General features: G+C 35.9%; 1 protein-coding gene across 1 annotated transcript in view; it reads left to right on the plus strand.

Moving 5' to 3' along the window:
- Nucleotides 1–20837, plus strand: part of TMTC2 (transmembrane O-mannosyltransferase targeting cadherins 2) — a 400877-nt gene that overhangs the window by 315776 nt on the left and 64264 nt on the right. Inside the window, exons 9-10 of the mRNA XM_081058171.1 lie at nucleotides 720–801; nucleotides 19426–19540. Of these exons, the coding sequence (XP_080914297.1) occupies nucleotides 720–801; nucleotides 19426–19540 (197 nt within the window). The remainder of the gene's footprint in view (nucleotides 1–719; nucleotides 802–19425; nucleotides 19541–20837) is intronic.

Below are 20837 nucleotides of genomic sequence, written 5' to 3' on the forward strand. Positions count from 1 at the left end.
CACATGAAGAATGTATGCTTTTAGAACCTGTCCGGATAATGATTTTATTTCATGAAAAATGAGTTTAGTGAATATAACCCTTTCCCCCCACTTTTTGCTTATTATCTTCTGATGATGATAGTAATGCTTATTTAAAACTATAGCGAGGAAGATGATCCAGTTTTAGATTAAATCCTGGATTAGCAATATTTTAGTCTTGAATGACTGTAAGTAGGGATAAGCAGTGGTTTGAGATTCAACAAATTTGACTAGTTTCTTCATATATTAAGTGAGCAATTAGTAAAAAATCATCTCAAAAGCTAAAATGGTCATATTCTTTACAAGGAAGAAGAACGAATGAAAAGGAAACCAATTGAAGGGAGAACATAAAATAGAAAATGATAATGTTTCTTGCCATTCCTTCAAACTATCTTATCCTTTTGGTTTCTGTGAAACCATTTTCCCCCCACTTTTTTCTCTTGCTTCTCTGGTCTCTTCTTTTTAATCTGTTTGACAAATTCACTCTCATGCCTGTTCTTCTAATCTTGTTATTTCCCACAATTCCAACTTCAGTCTTCTCTCTCCACATGTTCTCCTGGATCATCTTTGTTTAGATAAAAAGAAAACATTTGTTTGATGGTGATTACCATGTAGACACTAGTCTACTTCACGTGGGCCCAGGAGATGAAGAATCCCTCCTGATCTGTTGCTGAATCATCCATTTTCTCTTGTTTTTCAAGGGTCGTAAGAGTGAGGCTGAAAAATTCTTCTTGAAGGCTATTGAGCTGGATCCTACCAAAGGAAACTGTTACATGCATTATGGTGAGTGGTTGACAGTTTTTTCCATGTCCCCCACATTTCCCGCTAATGTTGATATGAGATTTCAATTTTGCTGGCAAAGAACATTTTGAGAGGACGTTGACATTGTTGTTGCAGATTTAGCCTCATTCTATAGTCTTGCCTTCTGGTTCAAACCAGTCATAGTCAAGAGGGCTATGCCTTATGTTTTCCTTTAGTAAGTTTCATAGGACTTCATTGGGGAAGACATGTTTCATTCAAGGTCAGGGTGGAGTTTAAATGAGGTCTCATCAGGAGGACATCTTCCTCCTTGCCTGATGCATAATATGTAATCCAAATCTTAGTTCTCTTTTCATTCGAAAAGGTAATGTGTTGTTCATTGAATGTATCATTTTGACATTTTAGATGTTTATATTTTGGCCTCAAAATCCTGCTTCCTGGAAGATAATGGATGTATACGAGCTTCTACATGCCTGAGATTGAGGTCCAGGATAAACTGTAAAGAGTATAAAGGATATACTCTCTCATTCAGTTTAGCCTTGGCTTTAATGAGTTCAGAGTGAACTTATATAACAACTCTGTCACACTCCACTCTATCATGAGTAGTGAGTCATGTGTTAAGTGAGGCAAAGTAACATAGCTGGTTTGGTGTTGTGTAAGATGTGCTTATTTCTACCAGCTTTGCAATTGAAATGGCTTTCAATGATCCAAAAAAACATTTACTTTTTCTGATCTCTTGGGGAAAAATGTTTTTGGCCACTCTTGGCTTTAAGGTATTAGTTATTATCAAGCAGTAAACTTAAAGGTGGATGGAAATTAAATCTTGAGGAAATAAAGCTAACATGCTTATATAATATTTAGTTATTTCTTCCGTTGCCCAACTAGGAACAATAAATCAGTGACAGGCTTGAGTGTGGAAAAATGAAAATAGTAAAATGGAGGATACACTTAACCAACCACAAGTCCATTTGTGTATTTACATTGTGTGGATATGTTTATAAACCTAGACTTGTGATGCTTTATCTTTCCAGCATAACACCGCATGTAATTTCACACAACTTATTGCATAACCACTTCTGATTTTGTTTCACAATGCAGTTTTATTGCCATGTTAAGATCGCAGTCAACTAATTCAAGTTTGCTACAGAATTTATTTTTACAGGTTTTCTTATACGAAGTGTTTTAAATTAGGATTTTCTCATGTATACTATCTTGGTACCCTTACTGTGCATTAAAGTAGTCCCATGATGATTTTCTCTGAGTGCTAAAGGACCTCCTATCATTGCATTTTATGAACTAAGAGTCTTTTCCTATCGTGCGGCCTGCATTTCCTGTACCTCAAACTAATTCTGCTTATTGCACTCTGTAAGCTTGTTTCCCATAATTTTATTATATGCATTACATTTTCTTAACAATCAGTTCCTTTAAACTTCATCATTGCATCATTTGAATTGAAATTGAAAAACATCACAACTGTATTAAAGATTTAGCCCCCTTAGTCCCCTTTAATTCTGGCCTGTCTTTACCTATTTCTATCTATTTTTTATTATTATTATTATTATTATTATTATTATTATTATTATTTTATATTACATCATACTGCTGAATTGTTTATTTCAGTGGTGGTAGTAGGGAACATTTCTCCTGTGAGAAATTTTTAGATGTAGTTTTAACAGAAAGTGCAACAAATTCTTTATCATATATGTTACTTGGAAAACATTGCTAACACATGTTCTGGAAATACGTCTGTTAAAAATTGATTCTTCTTAGTACCCCTGCATTATTTTTAAAATGTTGGTGTACATACATATTAGAAGTACATTTATTTTCTAAGGGAGGAATGACTGCATAATTCAGTATTATTTTATGAAAGTTTCAATATTTTCCCCCTACTTTGGTGTAGGTAATGGAAAGGACTCAAGATGAGTTATCACAGAGGGAGTAGTTAAGGCGAAATAATCTACAAATGGACAAGAAGCCCATAACTTAGTGATTGATATTTCTGTCTCACTGTGCTCAGATTATTAAAAATGTACACTTAAAGGAATATTAATGATTTTAATTTAAGTGAAATCTTCAAATAACTAAAATTTAGAACTGGAAAGTTCTTTTTAAATCTAATATAATCGCTTTGCTGTACAAATAAAGTATATTGAAGCCTAGAAAAATGAAGTTGAAATGCTCAAGTTAGATGTAGGTAACTAAATTTGTAGTTCTCTAATAAATCATTGCTTTTTCTCCTATAATACATGTTCCATTTCTTTTTACAACATTGGTAGATAGACAGACAAACAGAAAGGTAGGTGGGTGGGTAAATAGATATTTTTGATTAATAGGCCCATCTGTGTATAGTTTTAGAATGTCAAATTCACGAAAGTCATGACTTAGCTTAAAATTCTTACGGAAGGGTTTTTATTAAGTTTAACATGTATAATTAGATCCAATAGATGGAAAGCACTGTTCTGTTTTCAAAAAGTGAGTAGGAAATACATAGGATGAGGTCATTTTTAGAAGGTGATGAGGTGGGAAGTTGGGTACTTGTTGAAACCAAGTAGTCAGGTAAAGCGTCTTTGAGGAGATGATATCTGAAATCTGTAAGCTTAAGCCAGCTTTTGGAAGAGCCAGGTAAGAGGACTTCAGATTGAAGAAACAGTATATTCAAAGGTTACAGGCAAGACAAAGCTTATGTTCACAGCAGAGAAAGGAGTCTACTGTGACTGCAGCATATTGCACCAGAAGGGAAAGTGGGAGGAGAGGAAATTGGAGAGGAGGAAGAGGGAGAGCCTGCAGGGCTTTGTGGACCAAGCTAAGGAGTTTACATTTTGTTCTGAGAGCAGTGGAAGGCACCATGTAAGCAGACAGGATTAGAGAAAGGCCAGAGTACAGCAAAGAGAACTAACTGTTGCTGTGTTTGAAGCTAGAAGGTGGCTTGGACTAAAGAGTGGTTGTGGGGATGTAAATATTTATATTGAAATTATTCATTTACCTTCTTTAGAAAGTTCTAAGATAATTAAAAATAGGGAGAGCCTGTTTTCCTTTTTGCAACATCATTATGTAGTCGATTGCCATACTCACAGTAGTGTGCAGTAAGTGTTGGTTGAGTTCAGGAATATTCTCCATTTTATTACTATTTTTAAAAAATGTATTAATTTTATTGAAGAAACACGTTAATAAAATTATACAGATTTCAAATGTACAGTTCTATAATACACCATCTGTATATCGCAAGGGTGACTCCATTGCTTAGCTGTTCAAAGCACCTGTCTAGTAAATATTCTGCATTTTAGAATTGGATGTATGTTCCAAATTGACTGAAAGAGTGTTCTGTTGGAATTTTTATTACTTCTTGTACAAGAAGATACACACTATGATTCTCATGTCAGTTCTTCTCCAACTTACTGTTTATGGGTATTCTTAGAATATTTGTACCCATAGATAGAATGAACAATAACACATCTTCAGCTTAAAAATAAATGTTTAAATGAAATATGCATGTTGTTTAGAGTCCTTTTTTAAATGCTTTCGCAAATGTCCATGAAAATGCAGACTGGATGAGTTTTGCTCTATTGGAAATTCACTCTCCTCGGTGATTTTATAGCCTTTTGATTGGCTTGTTAATGATACCAGTGACTTGGAAAACACCATCCAGTTGGGACTAGACAGAAGGAATTATAGGAATTGATATTGGCTACAGTGGAAATCAGAAGATAGTATTTAAAAGCACTATCAGTTTTTTGTGTTATAAATCCACTAGTTTTATGTCGGGGGAAAGGGATTGCATTGAAGACTGCCCTTTTTTCTTCAGAGTGGCTTGCAAGAAAGAAAGATAAGCAGGTTTATAAAACTGGTTCAGTAAATTGGTTCAATGTCGGGCTCTGTGATACCTATAGTCTTTGGGATTAAGATTCTTCATCTGGAAAGTAAAAGGGTTTGTGTTGGCCTCCAAACTGTGTCCCAATACTCAGATTTCACGTGGTTGTTAATGTATACTCAATTCCTCATTGATCTTTCATCAAAAATTTTAAGGAATGTGCAGAAAATAGGTTTCAACTATGGTATATCAGTAATAGTATAATGTTGTACTTATATGTCATCAAGTTTACAGTGTATTCCGATGTCCATATGAAACAAATCATGTGAAATCTTTATGGAATTTAGTTTATAAATGTCAAAGGTGAGGATTTGTTGCCTTGGTTTCTGGTGTGGGCCTGTAATTCAAGGGATTCTCCATGGATTTTCCCTACCGCTCCAAAAGGAAGCTTCTGTCAAAGGAAGGAAAGTCAAGACATGAAAGGAATATATTATAATTGATTTCTTTATGTGCGTAGAGCTAAATTTAATGTAGATTGAAACAACTTAAATCAGTACACATTTGTGATAAGGTACCCACTATGTATAAATCCAAACAAATGGGAATTCATTAGATATTAAAGACAAAACATAAAAAGTTAAAAGGGATCTGACTGGGATAAACACGCTTAAGAAGAAATGCTCTTTTGTACAGACCTTGGATGTTGTTTTCTTTTCCAGTCTGCCTCTTACCTGTGTATTTCTAAGAGTACAGCTTTTAGCCTCATTTTATTCATTATTGACGTTCTCTCTGGGGGATGTTCATTTCCAAGGGTTCAACTATGTAATGATGAGGCCCGAGGCTTTTCCTCCAGGTCGATATTTATTAATCACTATATGAGGCTTAGGGACATGGCAAGGAATGAGACAGGCTCCAGTGGAGATTGCAAACTGGTGAGGGAGGCACAAATTGTGAAAATCATGATTTAATTACAATTACAATTAGTTTTAAAAGGAAACGCAGTATAATTAAGGTGCCTAGACCTGGGTGGTTGGGACATAAGAGAACTATGCCCACTGAACTTACATGTAAGCTCTATTGAAATGATGACTAGGGGCTCACCAGATAAAAATGTAGAAATGAGGGGGTACAATGGAGAACGTTAAAGCACAGAAAATGCTTGAGGTCAAAGGCACAGCACGTGTCTGGGGAATAGTTCAAGGACAGAACTAGGACTGCAGCTAAGAACTATGAGAAATATATTCCGGCTTCATAGAAGGAGGAACATTCCAAATTATGATTGCTGTCAGGTCATGAAATGAGTGCTCGCCGCAGATTTTTCAAGGGTGGGTTTATAAGGATATTAGAGAGAATTCAAACATTTGGAAAGGGGAGATGAGGGCTGACCCAGGCAACCATGCAGTCATTTACAGAGGATCATTATGTCATTCGTCCTGTTGGGCCACAGAGAAATGTTGGATTTTTTAGAATTATAATTATCTGGATCATTATTATTTCGCTCTACTATCAATTTTAAAATCATAAAATGTCTTATTACATTTATCAAACACTTTACCATCTCCCCCAGTGTTTTCTTGACCCTGATCTTTTATGATCATCATCTAACTAACCCCTATGAGGTAGGAAGGAATCCCAACTACGTTTGATTGAGACCATGGAAGTTCAGAATTTTTAAGTGACTCTCTGAATCAGAAATTTTCGACATACATAGTTGGGAAAGAACTTCAAAAGTCCAGCTCTTTCAACTTTTAAGTCTAGAACTTTCTTTGTACTGTTAATATTGTACTAGTCTGTGTTCCTCCAGGATGGTTTGTATATTATTAAATTTTATTTTAAAAATAAGTACTGGGGGGGGTGGGTGATGAGGGTAAAGGGGATCAAATATATGGTGATGGAAGGAGAACTGACTCTGGGTGGTGAACACACAATGGGATTTATAGACGATGTAATACAGAATTGTACACCTGAAATCTATGTAAATTTACTAACAATTGTCACCCCAATAAATTTAATTTAAAAAAAATATGTACTGGAAGAAATTATTAAAATATTAAGTTTCATTTTTCATCAGTGAACACTACAGGAAGAATCTTGACATTGAATTGAATTCAATGGGTTGAATTGGTGAGAGGCCTGTGTTTATTTTTTATTATTCATAATTAAAACTAGTTAGAAGATGGTGGTGAACTGAGGTTGATTGTGTAGTAACATTGCATTTTTAGTCACTTCAGAAACTGAAAGAGTAATTTTTAAAATTATTGAACTAAATTATGGTATTTCCTTGATTAAAAATGAAAATACATTTTTGGTGAGTCTTTGCTAATTTGCATTGAGATTAACATTATGTTTATTGCTGAAGACCAAACCATTTTGTTAAAATAGTATTTAGTCTCCCAAGGACAGCACAAGCAGTTCACAGATGTGTAATTAAAGTAGGATTTTTCTAACTGTTATTCCAAACTATTTTATTACTTACCTATTTTTTTATTTTAAATTCCCTGTTATTACCATGTGTCTAATAGTTTAATACCATTTGATCTTTAAACCTATGTGTATTTTATGTGAGATACTTTCCAAAGCCTTTTGAAATTAAAACTTTCCCATGAGTAAAATGGGGGAAAAAACAAGGAAAGGAATTCTAAATTACAAGCAAAGAATAAAGGAGTAACTAAAGGACTAATGTATTTCAAAAAATGTATGTAATTTATTTACAACATGAGAAACTCTGTAAAACTACAAGGAAAATAGACCAAAATATATGAACAAATAATTTCCAAAAGAAAAAATATAACAGGTTTTAAAAGGTAGGTAAGCATACAATTTCATTAGAAATCAAAGAAATTTAAATTCAAATGATAATGAAATCCTTTAAGCTGCTCTAGCACTTATTCTCAGTATTTCTTTTCTCGATAATATGTCTTTAAATTGTAAATTTTTTTATGTTTAAGATTATCAACAAAGATAGTGTTTGGAACACAGCATTACTATTTATTGGAGGCAAAAATGGGAAAGCACCTAAATGCCTGAAAAGGGGAAATGACTAAATTAAGGATATTCCCAATCAGTGAAATATTATAAATCCTAAGTTAAGTTTATAAAAATATATATTGCCTGTGTTACTGTAAAAGAAGAACGATTAAATTCTACAACATAACTGAGTCATTAAAAAGGCAAAGCAAATAAACAATGGTAAGAATGGATGTTTTAGCTTTTTGGACTTTTGTAGCCAATTATTTTTTTTTTTGACAGGCTTAATGTTTTTATTTGTTTTACATTTTCTTTCATGAGCACATTATTTTATGAAGGAACATATACTTTTTTTTTTTTTTTCTGGTGCGGCTTAGGCCCGCCCGGGAGAGTGACATCACCACATCGATCAGAACACAGGAATATACACTTTTTAAAAAATGGAAAAGAATAAGCACCTAAATTATTGTACAGCTAGTTTGTAGAAAATATAGTAGGAAAATTATGATAGTAACCAAATAATCTTCCATAAATTATTTAACAGAATTTATCACGTAAAATTTGACATAAAAATTAAGTGAAAAAGGAGTAAAAAGTAGAGGAAAACATCTTGCCTGAATTCTCTATCATATACCATCTTTCCATGATGAATTCATCAAATATAAAAATAGTACAAACATTTACTCAGTACTTTTATGTCCTGAGAAATTCACATGTAGCATCTCATTTTATCTCCACAAAAGCCAAGTAGGGAGGTTACCTGAGTGTTTCCTTTCAACAGATGAGGAAAGCGAAATCATCAAGCTGTAAAGTAAATTTCCACAGGTTTCAGTGCCAGTTAATAGTAGAGGCGGAGTTTGAATCAAGTCACTCCTGACTGCCACCCTGCATTGTCATTGTCTCGTATGTCAACATAAAAGATGAACAGAGACATGTCATTTACATTCATAGATACTTTATTGGTAGGTGATACAATATGTATCAAATACACTGAAAGTTGGGAACCACCTTTTATTATCATTAGGGACATTCAGAGGCAGAAGACTATTTCTTTTCTCTTTATCTTCTAAAATATGAACAACTCATTTAAGGGCCAAGGTTCATCAATTGATAAGGACATTTTTCTTTATTTGATAATTTTTCCTCTGCATTTTGAAGACCTAAAGGACCTGAAAGTAAGAGGGAGAAATCTTTATCGAATTCATGAATTTATATTACCCATTCTCTTCTTAGTTCTGCTTGAATTTTCTTTTCAGAAAGGAGAATTGGTAAGAATGTTGTGTATATATAAGATTATTTTGCATCCACTACTTATTACCCTTTTAAAAGTTATTTTCAATAATCTTTGTCATGAAGTAATATAAAATACTAATTATAAATATAAATATACCTTATATAAGATTCTAGTTTTCACAGTAAAACTAAAACCCATAACCTATATAAGTATATGTCAATGTGTGGTACCTACATCGTGTATACTTTGAGTCTTACAAACATCTTTAATAAAACACGTTTCCAAACTGACTCATTATACTGGTAGAAGTCAGGTGTCACCTAGCCTAGAATCATAGTCATGCAAATGAGCACTTGTTAGTTGTGCGACTGTAAGTAAGTGTCTTACCTCTCAGAGCTCACATTTCCTCATATGTAAAATGCTGATAAGATTTTACCATGCTTCTGAGATTCTAAGATGACATCAGTTCTGACCCACTGTCTTATGAGTCCATTCAGGCTGCTCTAACAAAGTACCACAGACTAGGTGGCTTATAAACAAAAGACATTTATTTCTCACAGTTCTGGAGGCGGGAAGCCTGAGATCAGGGTGCCTCTTCCTGAGAGGTGAGGGTCCTCTTCTGGGTAGCAGATTTCTACCTGTATACTTGAACGGTAGAAAGAGTGAGGGATCTGTCTGGGGCCTCTTTTATGAAGGCACTAATCCCATTTATGAGGGCAGAGCTCTCCTAATACTGTCTCCTAATACTGTCACGCTGGGAGTTATGATTTCAACGTACAGATTTGGGGAGGACACAAACATTCAGACTAGAGCACCCATCAAGTTTTATTATACCTCTTCAAAAAAAAGCGAATACTATTATAATGTACGTAAGCGTGATAAGATGCTTCACAATATTAGAATGATTAAATCCATTCAAGTAATGTGGTATAACCTAACTCCAGAGTTCTGAGAATTTACATGAGGAAAAACGCGTGGTGTCATACTGGGCACGTTTGTGCTCTTTCATGCTGCTCCTATTTTTGAAGTGCAATGTTCAGCAGGTTCATGTCTGACTCAGGGCTGGGTAATTTTGCGTTTATGCTGTCACTTCACTAATCCAAACCTGCGCAGAAATACCATTATCTCTATTTGAAGATGCAAGATTTAAGGTATCAAGAGTGTTAAGTGACATATTGAAGGCCCTTTCTCTAGTAATTTGACGGAGCAAGGATTTGAATCTTGCCTGAGTCTTAAACCCATGATATGTTTATGGTTTGCTTTGAGCTTTCAAAGACGTGCCCTTACTAAATATGAGCCTGGTGGGTCCCCGGTGGTGAATGCTACGGTTTGAGAGGACTGCTGGTGGAGAAACCCATGGAGCTCTCCTAATCCTGTACTTGGAGGATTCGGGAAGGAAGGACAGTCATCAAGACAGGGAGAGAATCTGAAAGATACAAGGGGAGTGAAAAGCAAAGACAGGAGGCGAGGCTCCAGACCTCCGCCTGTGCAGCTTACTTATACTACCTCCTTTACTTCTGATGATGACACAGCAAGGTAATGCTTGTACGAAAAGGGAGGAGCCTGTGGCTCAAAACCACAGACTCTTGGAAACTTGCTCCAGGGATTCCAGCACTGACCACGGTGCCTCATGCAAAGAAGGTGGTCAATCTTATATTTTCAATAAAAGAATGACTAAAGAAGAATAGACTGGCTTTCAGTGAGTTTTACTGTTTCCTGTTCTCATCTCTCCTTCCAGTTTTTACATTGGAATAGAATCCACTTTGTTTTAAATTATTTATCTCTAGATCATGATTTACTAAGGAAAGGTACAGTTGAGTACTTAGTCCGTTCGGTCTGCTGTAACAAAATACCAGAAACTGGATGACTTAGGAACAACAGAAATGTATTTCTCAACAGTTCTGCAGGCAGGAAGTCCAAAATCATGGCGTTCGCAGGTTCAGTTTCTGGTGAGACCTGCTTCCTCATTTACAGCCACCTTTGCTCTGTGTTTTCAAGTGGTAAAAGGAGCAACGGAGTTCTCCGGGGTCTCTTTTACAAGGGCACTAAGGCCGTTCATGGGGGCTCACCTTCATGACCTAGCATCTCTCACAGACACCTCTCTCTCCAAATACCATAGCCTTGGTGATTAGGACTTCAACACATGAATGAGGGGGGCACAAACATTCAGACTATAACAACAATTTACATATATTCTTTTGAATGTGTCTTTGTGTAGGATTCAAGAAACCATAAAAGCAAGATGATGAAAACGGAATTAAACTTTGGATTAGGGAATAGTGTGGTGGATTTTGGACAGCAGATCACAGATTTGGGAATGAGGCATGCCAAGCCCTACTGTCATCTCCTTGAGCATGTTCTTTCTTCTGCTAGCCTTTCTGTTCCTCAGTTTCTTAATCTGGAGATGCTACTGTCTCAAATCATGAGGATTCATTTACCAATTTATAAAATAACTAGCACATAATATATGCTTAATAAATTATGACAAGGGCCATTTATTATTTAAAATTATAATAGAAATCATACTAATGTCCTGAAGAACAAATGAATTGTGTAGAAAATTTTTTTTGACTAAAGTACATAAACAAGGGACAGAAATCAGGGAAGAGGAGACAGAATAAAAACTGGGAATTAAGATAAAGGGGACTCTTTACCCATCAAAACATAGAAAAGACCAGAGAGAAAATGAATAATTTGCTTGTAAGAAGAATGAGGATTATAAGGAACCAGTAAATAGAAACAGATGGAGAGGAGTCAGGTGGGAAAGAGAGGAAGAGAGAAAGGTACTGTTTTTCCAGTCTTAGCTATTTTGATTTAACGATTAAATACACTTGGAGATTCTTGTTTGCATTCTGCCTTCCTCTGAATTAAAGCAATTGTTCCCAAAGTTTCTGTATCCTGCTGTTAACTCCTCTGTGTCTCAGTGGACACCTCTGTAAATGAGTACCTCAGAGAAGCCCTTTGAGATGGCTTGGGAGCCCTGTAAGACTAAAGCTCCCAGTCTTAACAAGACTGAGCTGTGCTTAGGAAAAAGATGTAAGCTCCTTGAGCCCCCCGTCCATTCTCATTGACACCCACCATCATTTAATCTCAGAGTCATATCCATGTCTTTAAAGTGACCTCAGCACCTGAGTCCTTCTGTCCACCTCATCTTTTCCCTTACAACTCACTCATCTAAGAATGCACAATATCCTGCAATAGAATGAGCTACTCATTTCTGTGTCTTTGATTAGGCTGTACCTCTCATCTAGTTACGTCTTTCCTGTTGTATGTTTCCCTTAGGTGGTAAAACTTATTTGAAGCCTAGTATGAACTTACTTTCCATGATGAAGCACACTTGCTCCCTGTTGAATCTCTCTGTATATTACTTAATGCTTTAATGGGATTGTGGTGCTTCCCCTTCTTGTTCTCTCCCCCATTCCTTCTCTCTCTCTCATCTCTTCAATTCTTCCCCAGTCTCCCCCTCTTCTGCTTAGCCCCCTCTAATTCCCATTCCCTACCTGACAGTCTTAATAATTCCCCGAGTGGTTTTCTGGCATGTCACAACCCTTTTGGAAAGAATCAGGGGAGAAATAAATGAAATAAAGCAATGCAAGCCTTCCTGATCCCCTTTCTGGTTGAGCACAGAGGTCTGGCCTGCTGTTCTAATCTCCTTTGCCTTAGACACCTTTCACACTATCTGTACAATTCAGGGCAATTTCTTGGTGTCATGTTCATTTAGGGACAGGTCCCGTGCCTCCCAACATCAAAGTAGGGGTCTAGATTGATTTCCTGGGTGTCCTTTCTGTAGTCACTGGCACACCTGTTTCCTTCAACAGTAACTATAGCATATTTACCACATTGGGTCTCAGTAAACGAAAGCTTTTCTTAACTCAGGCTGCCAAGAGCAAAAAACACAAAGCAACACAACTAATGGAAGGGGGAAGACATTGGTTTTAAAGAGGAGAACCTTGCCTAAAATACAAGGGAGGCTCAGCAAGAGAGACTCTCTGCAAGCCTCCCTTCAGAGAAGCAAAGGAGAAGCTCCCCCTCCGTGTTTTTAATTCTCCCAAGCTTAACTAGCATCCATTGACAAGTAACCAGCTCTCTAACAGCATCTCCTGTGGAGAACTAGTCCAAATCCTGACCATTGTGTTGTCACCCTTCTGTCTTGCCAGGGATGCATTACTCACCTCCCCTAATAGGAACACCCCTGAATCCCTTGGTTCGGCTTTACCCACTCATCTTGTTTCTGTTAGAGGCCACCAACGCCAGTTAGCCCAAATACTTCCATGGGGCTTTTTTCCTGCTCCCATGAACTGAGTCTTCGAAAAAGTCCTGAGGTATGGACAGTTTCTTCTGGGTGCTGGTAATGTTCGCTGTTCTGATCTTATTACAAGACCATAGCCGCTTTGTCACAGTTCACTTGTGCCCTTTATACATATTCAAATTTAATTATAAGTTGAACAAAACCAAACAAAATTTCACCTCCATCTAGATATGATACACTTATCTAGTGTATAGATAAGTGACACCTTGTACCTTCTTTTTCAAATGTATATCCATTCTGTGGTTAAACTATCTCCATAATCTCCTCTTCCCCCTTCTAGAATGGAACTGTTTCAAGGATAAACGTTGTATTGATCTTTGTATCCCTCACTGCCAGTATTACCATGTCTTGTATACAACAGGCACAACATACATTTCGAGGATTGAATGTATTAAGCTATACTTTCTTCTTCCTTTCTCAGACTATTAAATTTATTCCACAGCACAATGAAATATAATAGATTTTAGCCAAATTGCATAGTTTGAACTGTTTTAGAATTAAGATGTTCGATGTCTGGATTATTTGTTGTATTCTAAGGGAAATTTGGAGATCTAAAATTTCTCTTGGAAATTATCAGTACCCAGCATGTGTGGCCATTCACTGCAGCCTTGCCGAAAATCACTGTAAGGTGACAGAGATGCCTGGGATCCTGTGCTGGCTAGATTCTAGCTTGCTTTTGAAGATGAAGCAGTAGCCACATAAGAATGTGATTGGTTAATTTAGTCCTGTCATTGAACATGTGTTTCTTAAATCACTACAATGTGCCAGGGAGCAAGAAAGTGAGCCAGTGTGATATTTTGGGAAAGAACATTCTAGGGAAAGACTCTGAATCAGGAGTCTTTGTTCCTCCTGTGTGTTAGACAAAGGGCAGGAGGCTAATATAGATTGAATGTGTTACCAAGAAGGAGAGTAGTAGGAGACAATGGAGATGAGGTCAGAGGACCGAGATGGAGACATGGAGGAAGGAACCCCATGCTGATCATATCAGATTGTATAGTCCAGTGTAATGATTTTCACTTTCCCCAAATGGCAGGATCTGACTTCCATTTTAACAGGATCACTCTGACTGCCATGTTGAGAATGCTCTGTAAGACGAAGAGCAGAAGTATGGTGACCAGTTAGGAGTTATTGCTATAATCCAGGGTGAGATGATGGCTTGAGACTGGTTGGTATCAATAGAAGTAAGATGGTTCTGAATACATTTTGATAGTCTAATGTCCGTCTCAAGGGGAACAATTTTAACGCAAACATTATGTTCTAGTTGCTGTTTTATAAGATTGCCATTTGCCTTTGTACACTTTTTAAAGCTACATATGAATAGTTTTTCCAAAAAAAATAACTATCATTACAACACCATTACAGATTGTTTTAGCTCCTTAATTCAGTTACATTGAACATAAGGGTGAATTTTTCATAATATTTTAGTAAGAACTGCCAGTCCCAACTAATCTAGGGAGTTTGTATGTAGAACTTTTTTTTTTTTTTCACAAAGCAGTATTTGAGCCTATAGCTTAAGACCAGCTTACATTTTTATGGATTTCTACCTTTCAGACAGCATTTTAAATCCAAGAATTACTGAATTGATCTTCACAGGATTGTCATCTTGAAATGTTGGTAAAAGTCTACGAGTAGTTTAAGTGATTCAATTAGAAAATTGTGCAGAGAAGAAATGGTATAAGTCTAATGCTGAAACAGTTGAATGCAGGTCTGTTGACGGCTCTTTTCCCTTTCCCAAAGCCTGTGGGAGACTTACACTCATTGTATCTGGACTGCTAGAGAATGCTTCCTCCCTTTATATTCTCTTTTGTTTTTCCCTCCGCAGATGTCTTTCTTTCCTTTACCATTTCTCATCTCGCTTTTTCCTTTTTTCTCCCTTTACTTTGAGACAATTAAGTTCAGATGATGATAATTAACTTGGGTAAGACAAATTACAAACCAAAGAAATTCTGACAAAGTGTGGTAGCACGATACACGCATGGGAGCAAAATAATAGCTTGCTTGAGATTTTTTATGGTTCCTTTATTTCAAATTCTACTCGATTATCAAACACAAAGAATGTATTTTTTTTTACCAAATGTGAAAAAGAAGTGATTTCTCAGAACTCTCCTGCATATGATGAATAAAACACTTAAGTCTCCTTATTTTAAGAGTTTGAAAGAGTAAACTTACAGCGAATGAGTCTATCTGATTCATACACGTGCGTCTTTCTTTTCGCACAGATACAGTGCGCAGCCTGGGAATTATGGCCATAGTAGGGAAAGGCAAGGCACATGGCAGTTCATTAACTGGAAGAGCTCGGACTAACTGATAGCTAATCCCAGGCATAGAGTCCAGAGTGTGGTGCAAAGTATTTATTTTATTGCTCGCATAAGATACTAGTTTTCAAACTAGACTAGCAGCATCAGAATCCCCTGGGAACTTGTTAAAAATGCAGATCGTAGGCTCTCCCCAAGACCCAGTGAGTCTGAAACTGAAGACGGGGCCCAGCTTTCTGTTTTATCCTCCAAATGACTTTGACGTGCATGGAAGCTTAAGAACCACTGAGAACCTTGCTGGCCTTGCAGAGAGTCCACCCATGTGAATGGACTCCCCCATGTGCCTGCCTTTGCTTTCCTTTTCTAACCCTCTGCACTCCCCATAGTGTCCTGGCTGCATCTTGTAGTCTACCCTCACTTTCAGAGCCCCAGTAGCTGCTTCCACAATCCGAGCCTCAGGACCTGGCTCAGTCTTGGTAGGTACAACTGTAGACCTTTATATTCTTCAGTGAAGGGCACCCATATCTCTCTTGCTAATACTGACCATTCTTCCTAGCAGTGGTTCCATGCCTTAGTGGGTAAAACGGTTCACTTCCCAAGAGCAATAAGACAGATCCACATCCTGCCACATACACTGTAAGTGGAGTGGTCATATTGGAACAATCCTGGCTGATAGCCCCTTATTCCAGCATAATTAGTAATACCGTTCTTTTATTCTTTTAAACGTTTTGGTTTAGATGGTAAATTCTATTGCAGTGAATATAATTTATAAGCAATTCTAACACTGTTGGAAATTGGTTGAAGAGGAATTCACCAAGAAGGAAATGTTTTGGGCATAAAAATGAAAGATGTTCAGTTATAATAGGTTGGCAAGACAGGACAAGAGACTGGGGTGGAGAGGGACCTTAGAGGCTGAGAGTTCAAGGTAAGAAAGGATATGAAGCAGAAGGTTACACTAAGCGAAAAGACAGAGAGGCTGGAGCCTGTGTCTGGTGGTAGCAAAAATAGATGAAGCTGGTGGAAAAGGTGTGATTTGAGGTAAATAAAGTCTTTAAGAAGGAGTAAGGGGAGATTTTGTTTCTTATTATTCCACCACTAACATATCAATTTAGTTTCTTTGGATAGTTGTTAAGAAGAAACCTAGTATGTTTTTGTTTTCCCCCTTTCTGTTGGTTCTGTGTATTTGAAATGCTTATTCCTCTATTTTTTATCAGTCCTGTGCTATATTTCAAATGAACAATCATTGCAAACAAAGAAGAATAATTTAATTTCAACTTGAGTTCAAATTTTCAAATTCAGTTTAAAAAAGAAACCAAATGATTCATACCGCATAATATTTTATGCCTTTATCATAAGACAACATTAATGCCGGACTATTGAGATATATGGCCTGTAGAGAACAGAATGGGGGGAGTTATGGAAATACCTAGCTAGTAGGTTGTGATACTGTTTTTCTGAATGCTAATATGGTGAATGAAATTCACTGTTACAACATTATCATATGGGAATTATTTCTGTCACCATTTACAATATAAAAATTTATGTGTTTCATGTAATTTTGGAAACTTGCAAGCTGTTCACAAAGTGTATGTTGTATGGCAAAGCTTAAACCATAGAAAATGTTTTTAAATTATGATAAAAGTCAAATGTTTAATTTTACACAATTAGTTAATGTTCTTTCTTTTTGTGTTGTTGAATGTTAAAGATGTGTTTAACATTAACAAAGCTCGAAAACCTGAGCTCTGGGGCATTGAGTATAAACTGGCCTCTTATGCCATTGAATCATTATCTTTACACACAGACTTCTATCACTGTTCCTTTCTATGTGGACAGTATAGATTCACGTCCTTTCTTTCTCTATCTTCTTTTACTAGAGCTAATATATCTCCTTCTCCCTCTACAGGCTGGAGTAATGAATTTAAAAAAAATAACCTTCATTATTCAATTAATTGTTGCATTTTTCTAACTATTAATAACAGAATACATTTCAGAGTTAATAGCCACCAAAGGACAAAGAACAATGAATAAATCCTGCATTATCTTTTGTTGCAGTATCACAAATAAGTAACTAAAACATGTATTAATACATTGACTTAGGTAAATATTATGCTTTGAAGACAGGTAGCAATTAATATTATGTTTTAATTTTAAAAAACAATCTATAATAAGCATAACGAAAACTAGGTGTAGCCTGCTATCCTTTACTAAGATGTATATGAAGAGATAGTCATTACTCAGCGTGCAATTGTCCAATTGGATCCATTGTCCAATTTCTTGTTTTACTTTTTTTAAACCATGTGTGCTTTATATTGAATCTCATATCAACGTATTTGTAGAGTTAGCACATACACAAATTTCATGGGTAATGTGTTTTTCTATTTCTAAATGTAATTATTTACGGCTCCGTTTCCTTAATAATTTTCTAACCCAACAATTATGTTTATTTTGGTACATAAGAAAGCCACAGAATATTAGGTTACAAACTAACAAAACTTTTTGTAAAAAAAGCTGATGAGTCTCCAAGTCCTGGTCTTAAAACTATCAATTCATTTAAAAATATAGACTTGAAATCCTAGGCTTATTTTTACTCACCATTCTTTACCAATTGAAGTTTAGAAGCTTAAGTACAGACAGTGGCTGTGGTTTATGACAATCCTTAAAACAGAACATTTTCCCTTGTATATTGAGGACTGGTCTTTTTGGGTTAGAAGACAGTTTGTAATATTTATTAGATGAACTAATGGCTTCTTCTCTACAGCCACCTAGAAAGATTTACCATTTTTAAAGTTTTCCTGTTTCTGTGTGCAACTCAGGACTTGCAAATCAATTTTATAACTCTTTTTAGTGTATTGGTAAAGGCTTGAATTTTAAGCAAACAGGAAACCCCAAAGCAAGAAGAAATAATCATTAGATCACAACTCTATAAGCCTGTCAGTTGCATGAATGGTTTCTGCATATCTGTCATCCCTTGATTTGTTTTTCATTTGAATAGCGATATCAGATAAGGCATCTAACATCATTACTTTTGCTGCTAATAAATCCCTAGCTATAAAATATCAGTCTATCCTCTGTTTGTATGTTTACAGCCTTAAAATTAGGCTCAACTTTTATGTTGTTTTCTTTGCTTTTACAATGTAATTTGGGGATAGCATTACATAACAATTCTTGAGGTACAGTTTTGGAGACTTGTATGGTTCTGTCTACCTTGCAAGGCTGACTTGAAAGTAATACCGAAAGTCTGAACTGGCAAATATTTTTTCCATGTTTATCAGTCAACCTAATTAAGAATGAGTTAATGCTAAACTGCCATTTCTATGTTCTTTTAATAATTTTAGTGTTACTTAAATATAAGAAATAAATATATCTCAATGTGACTAGTCCTGTTTGTGCATATGCATTGGAGAAGGAAGCTGTTTTAAAGAACCAATAATTAAAATCAACTCAATGTGTATTTGTAATACCTCTTTTCTTTCTCCAAAGCAGCTATCATCTTAGGAGCACAGATATTTATAGTTAATAATTAAATTTTATACTAGTGATGAAGCATATGATAAAAGACTATATAGGGGAATGTTTAAACCAGTTGATTGGTTGCTTGCTAAAATATATGGCACCTGAGCTGTAGATTTAGCAGTAGAACTACTCCAATGCCTTAAGTCTCAAATACATTGACCATTAGAAAACATTGGTAATCATTTCACAATGTGTGTAAATCAGACCGTCATGCTGTATGACTTAAACTTATACAGTAGTGTATATCAGTTATTTTTCAATAAAACTGGACAAAAAGAAAACATTAATCTTCCCATTAGCTTTAAAAAAATTAATACTTTTTTACCTGTTTGCATAATTGTAACATATCTTTCGGTCATTTTAGTTCTTCAGTAGTCCATACAGGATTTTATTTTAAGAAAAAAAAAAATTAGTTAATGTACCAGACAAATGGCATTGCGATGTCCTGCAATTAAGGGAAAGGCATTTACAATGTGACTACATAATGAGCATGTAGATTTACGGCACAGGTAAGTCTTAGCTTTATTATCTCCTCAAGCATTGTTCTTATACTTTGCAGGTCAGTTTCTTCTGGAAGAAGCTCGCCTCATAGAAGCAGCCGAGATGGCCAAAAAAGCAGCTGAACTGGACAGCTCGGAGTTTGATGTGGTCTTCAATGCTGCCCACATGCTCAGGTGAGTTTTTGCTGCTGTACCTTAGAAGATCAACACTGTGGCTTTGGGAAAGCAATTAATAATACTGATTCTCCTATCTTACGCCCTTTGTTCCCCATTCTCCAAGTGCATTATGCTGCTTAACCTTGCAAAATCAGGACTGTTTTTTTCATTATAGTTTATGTGCATAGTTCGTACCACACATGAGCTTTCAGGATGCTGCCAATTATTGAGACCGCTTTCCCTTCCCTTCAAAAATTAATGGCCATACAACACAAAAAGAAAATCGCACAATTGAAATTAATAACTCTGTAATTAATTGTCTCCAAAACAAAACCTTGTGTCAATTAGTCATCTGCAATCCCAATATCTATGTTTCGATATTTATTATATTGAATGTGCCATGTGGATACATTTTATTATGTTTGGTAGTAGAGAGGATTATCAAATGCAAATATACTTAAGGCCTATCAAATTCTCAGAACAGCCCTATAATTGCTATGTATTGGAACAATATATTTTTTAGATCTTTAGCACTTCTATTTTCAGAAATATTATCAGGAAGGCTGTTTAGAATAACAGCAAAACAAAAGGCAGATAAAAATTTTTGTTGTGAATATGAAAAGAAAGTCCTTAAGTAATGGTTTAGGTTAAAGGAAGATATTTGTAAGAAACTCACATGATTTGTACAGTCGTTAAGAAAGCATTATTTGTTCTGTAAGCACTACGTATACCCCTTTTCTCATACTCTTACCGGAATTTCACTCTATAAATCTCCACCTAAATGCTTCATTAGATGACGTGTACACTATGGGCTCCGTGCATGACGTCTAGGGATAAGTTTGTAATTATGTAGATGACTCTTACAAGGGAAGAAAATAACAGAAGAATTGGTTCACATTTGGATGGTTTTAAAACATGGTCTTTGAAGAAAAGTAGAGGAACTTTAGAACGTTTTTTTCCACTTTTTAGTTTGAGATCACTGTGTATTTGCATGCAGCCATAAAGAATAATACAGCGAGATCTCCTGTGTCATTTATCCAATTTCCCCAAGAGTAGTACCTTGTGGAACTATTAGACAATATTAAAACCAGGATGTTGACATTAATACAATCCACTGGTCTTACTGGATTTCCTCAGTTTTATGTGTATGTGTGTTTACTTCTCTGCACTTTTATCACATGTATAGGTTTGTGTATCCGTCACCACAGCCAAAATACAGACTATTTTCATCACTGCAGATATTCCTTGTGTTGTCCTTTATAAACACATACACCTACCTAACCCTGTCCCTCAATAACCAATATTTAAAGCAAGT

This window comes from Rhinolophus hipposideros (genome assembly GCF_964194185.1).
Source record: "Rhinolophus hipposideros genome assembly, chromosome: 9".
Classification (NCBI taxonomy): Eukaryota; Metazoa; Chordata; class Mammalia; order Chiroptera; family Rhinolophidae; genus Rhinolophus; species Rhinolophus hipposideros.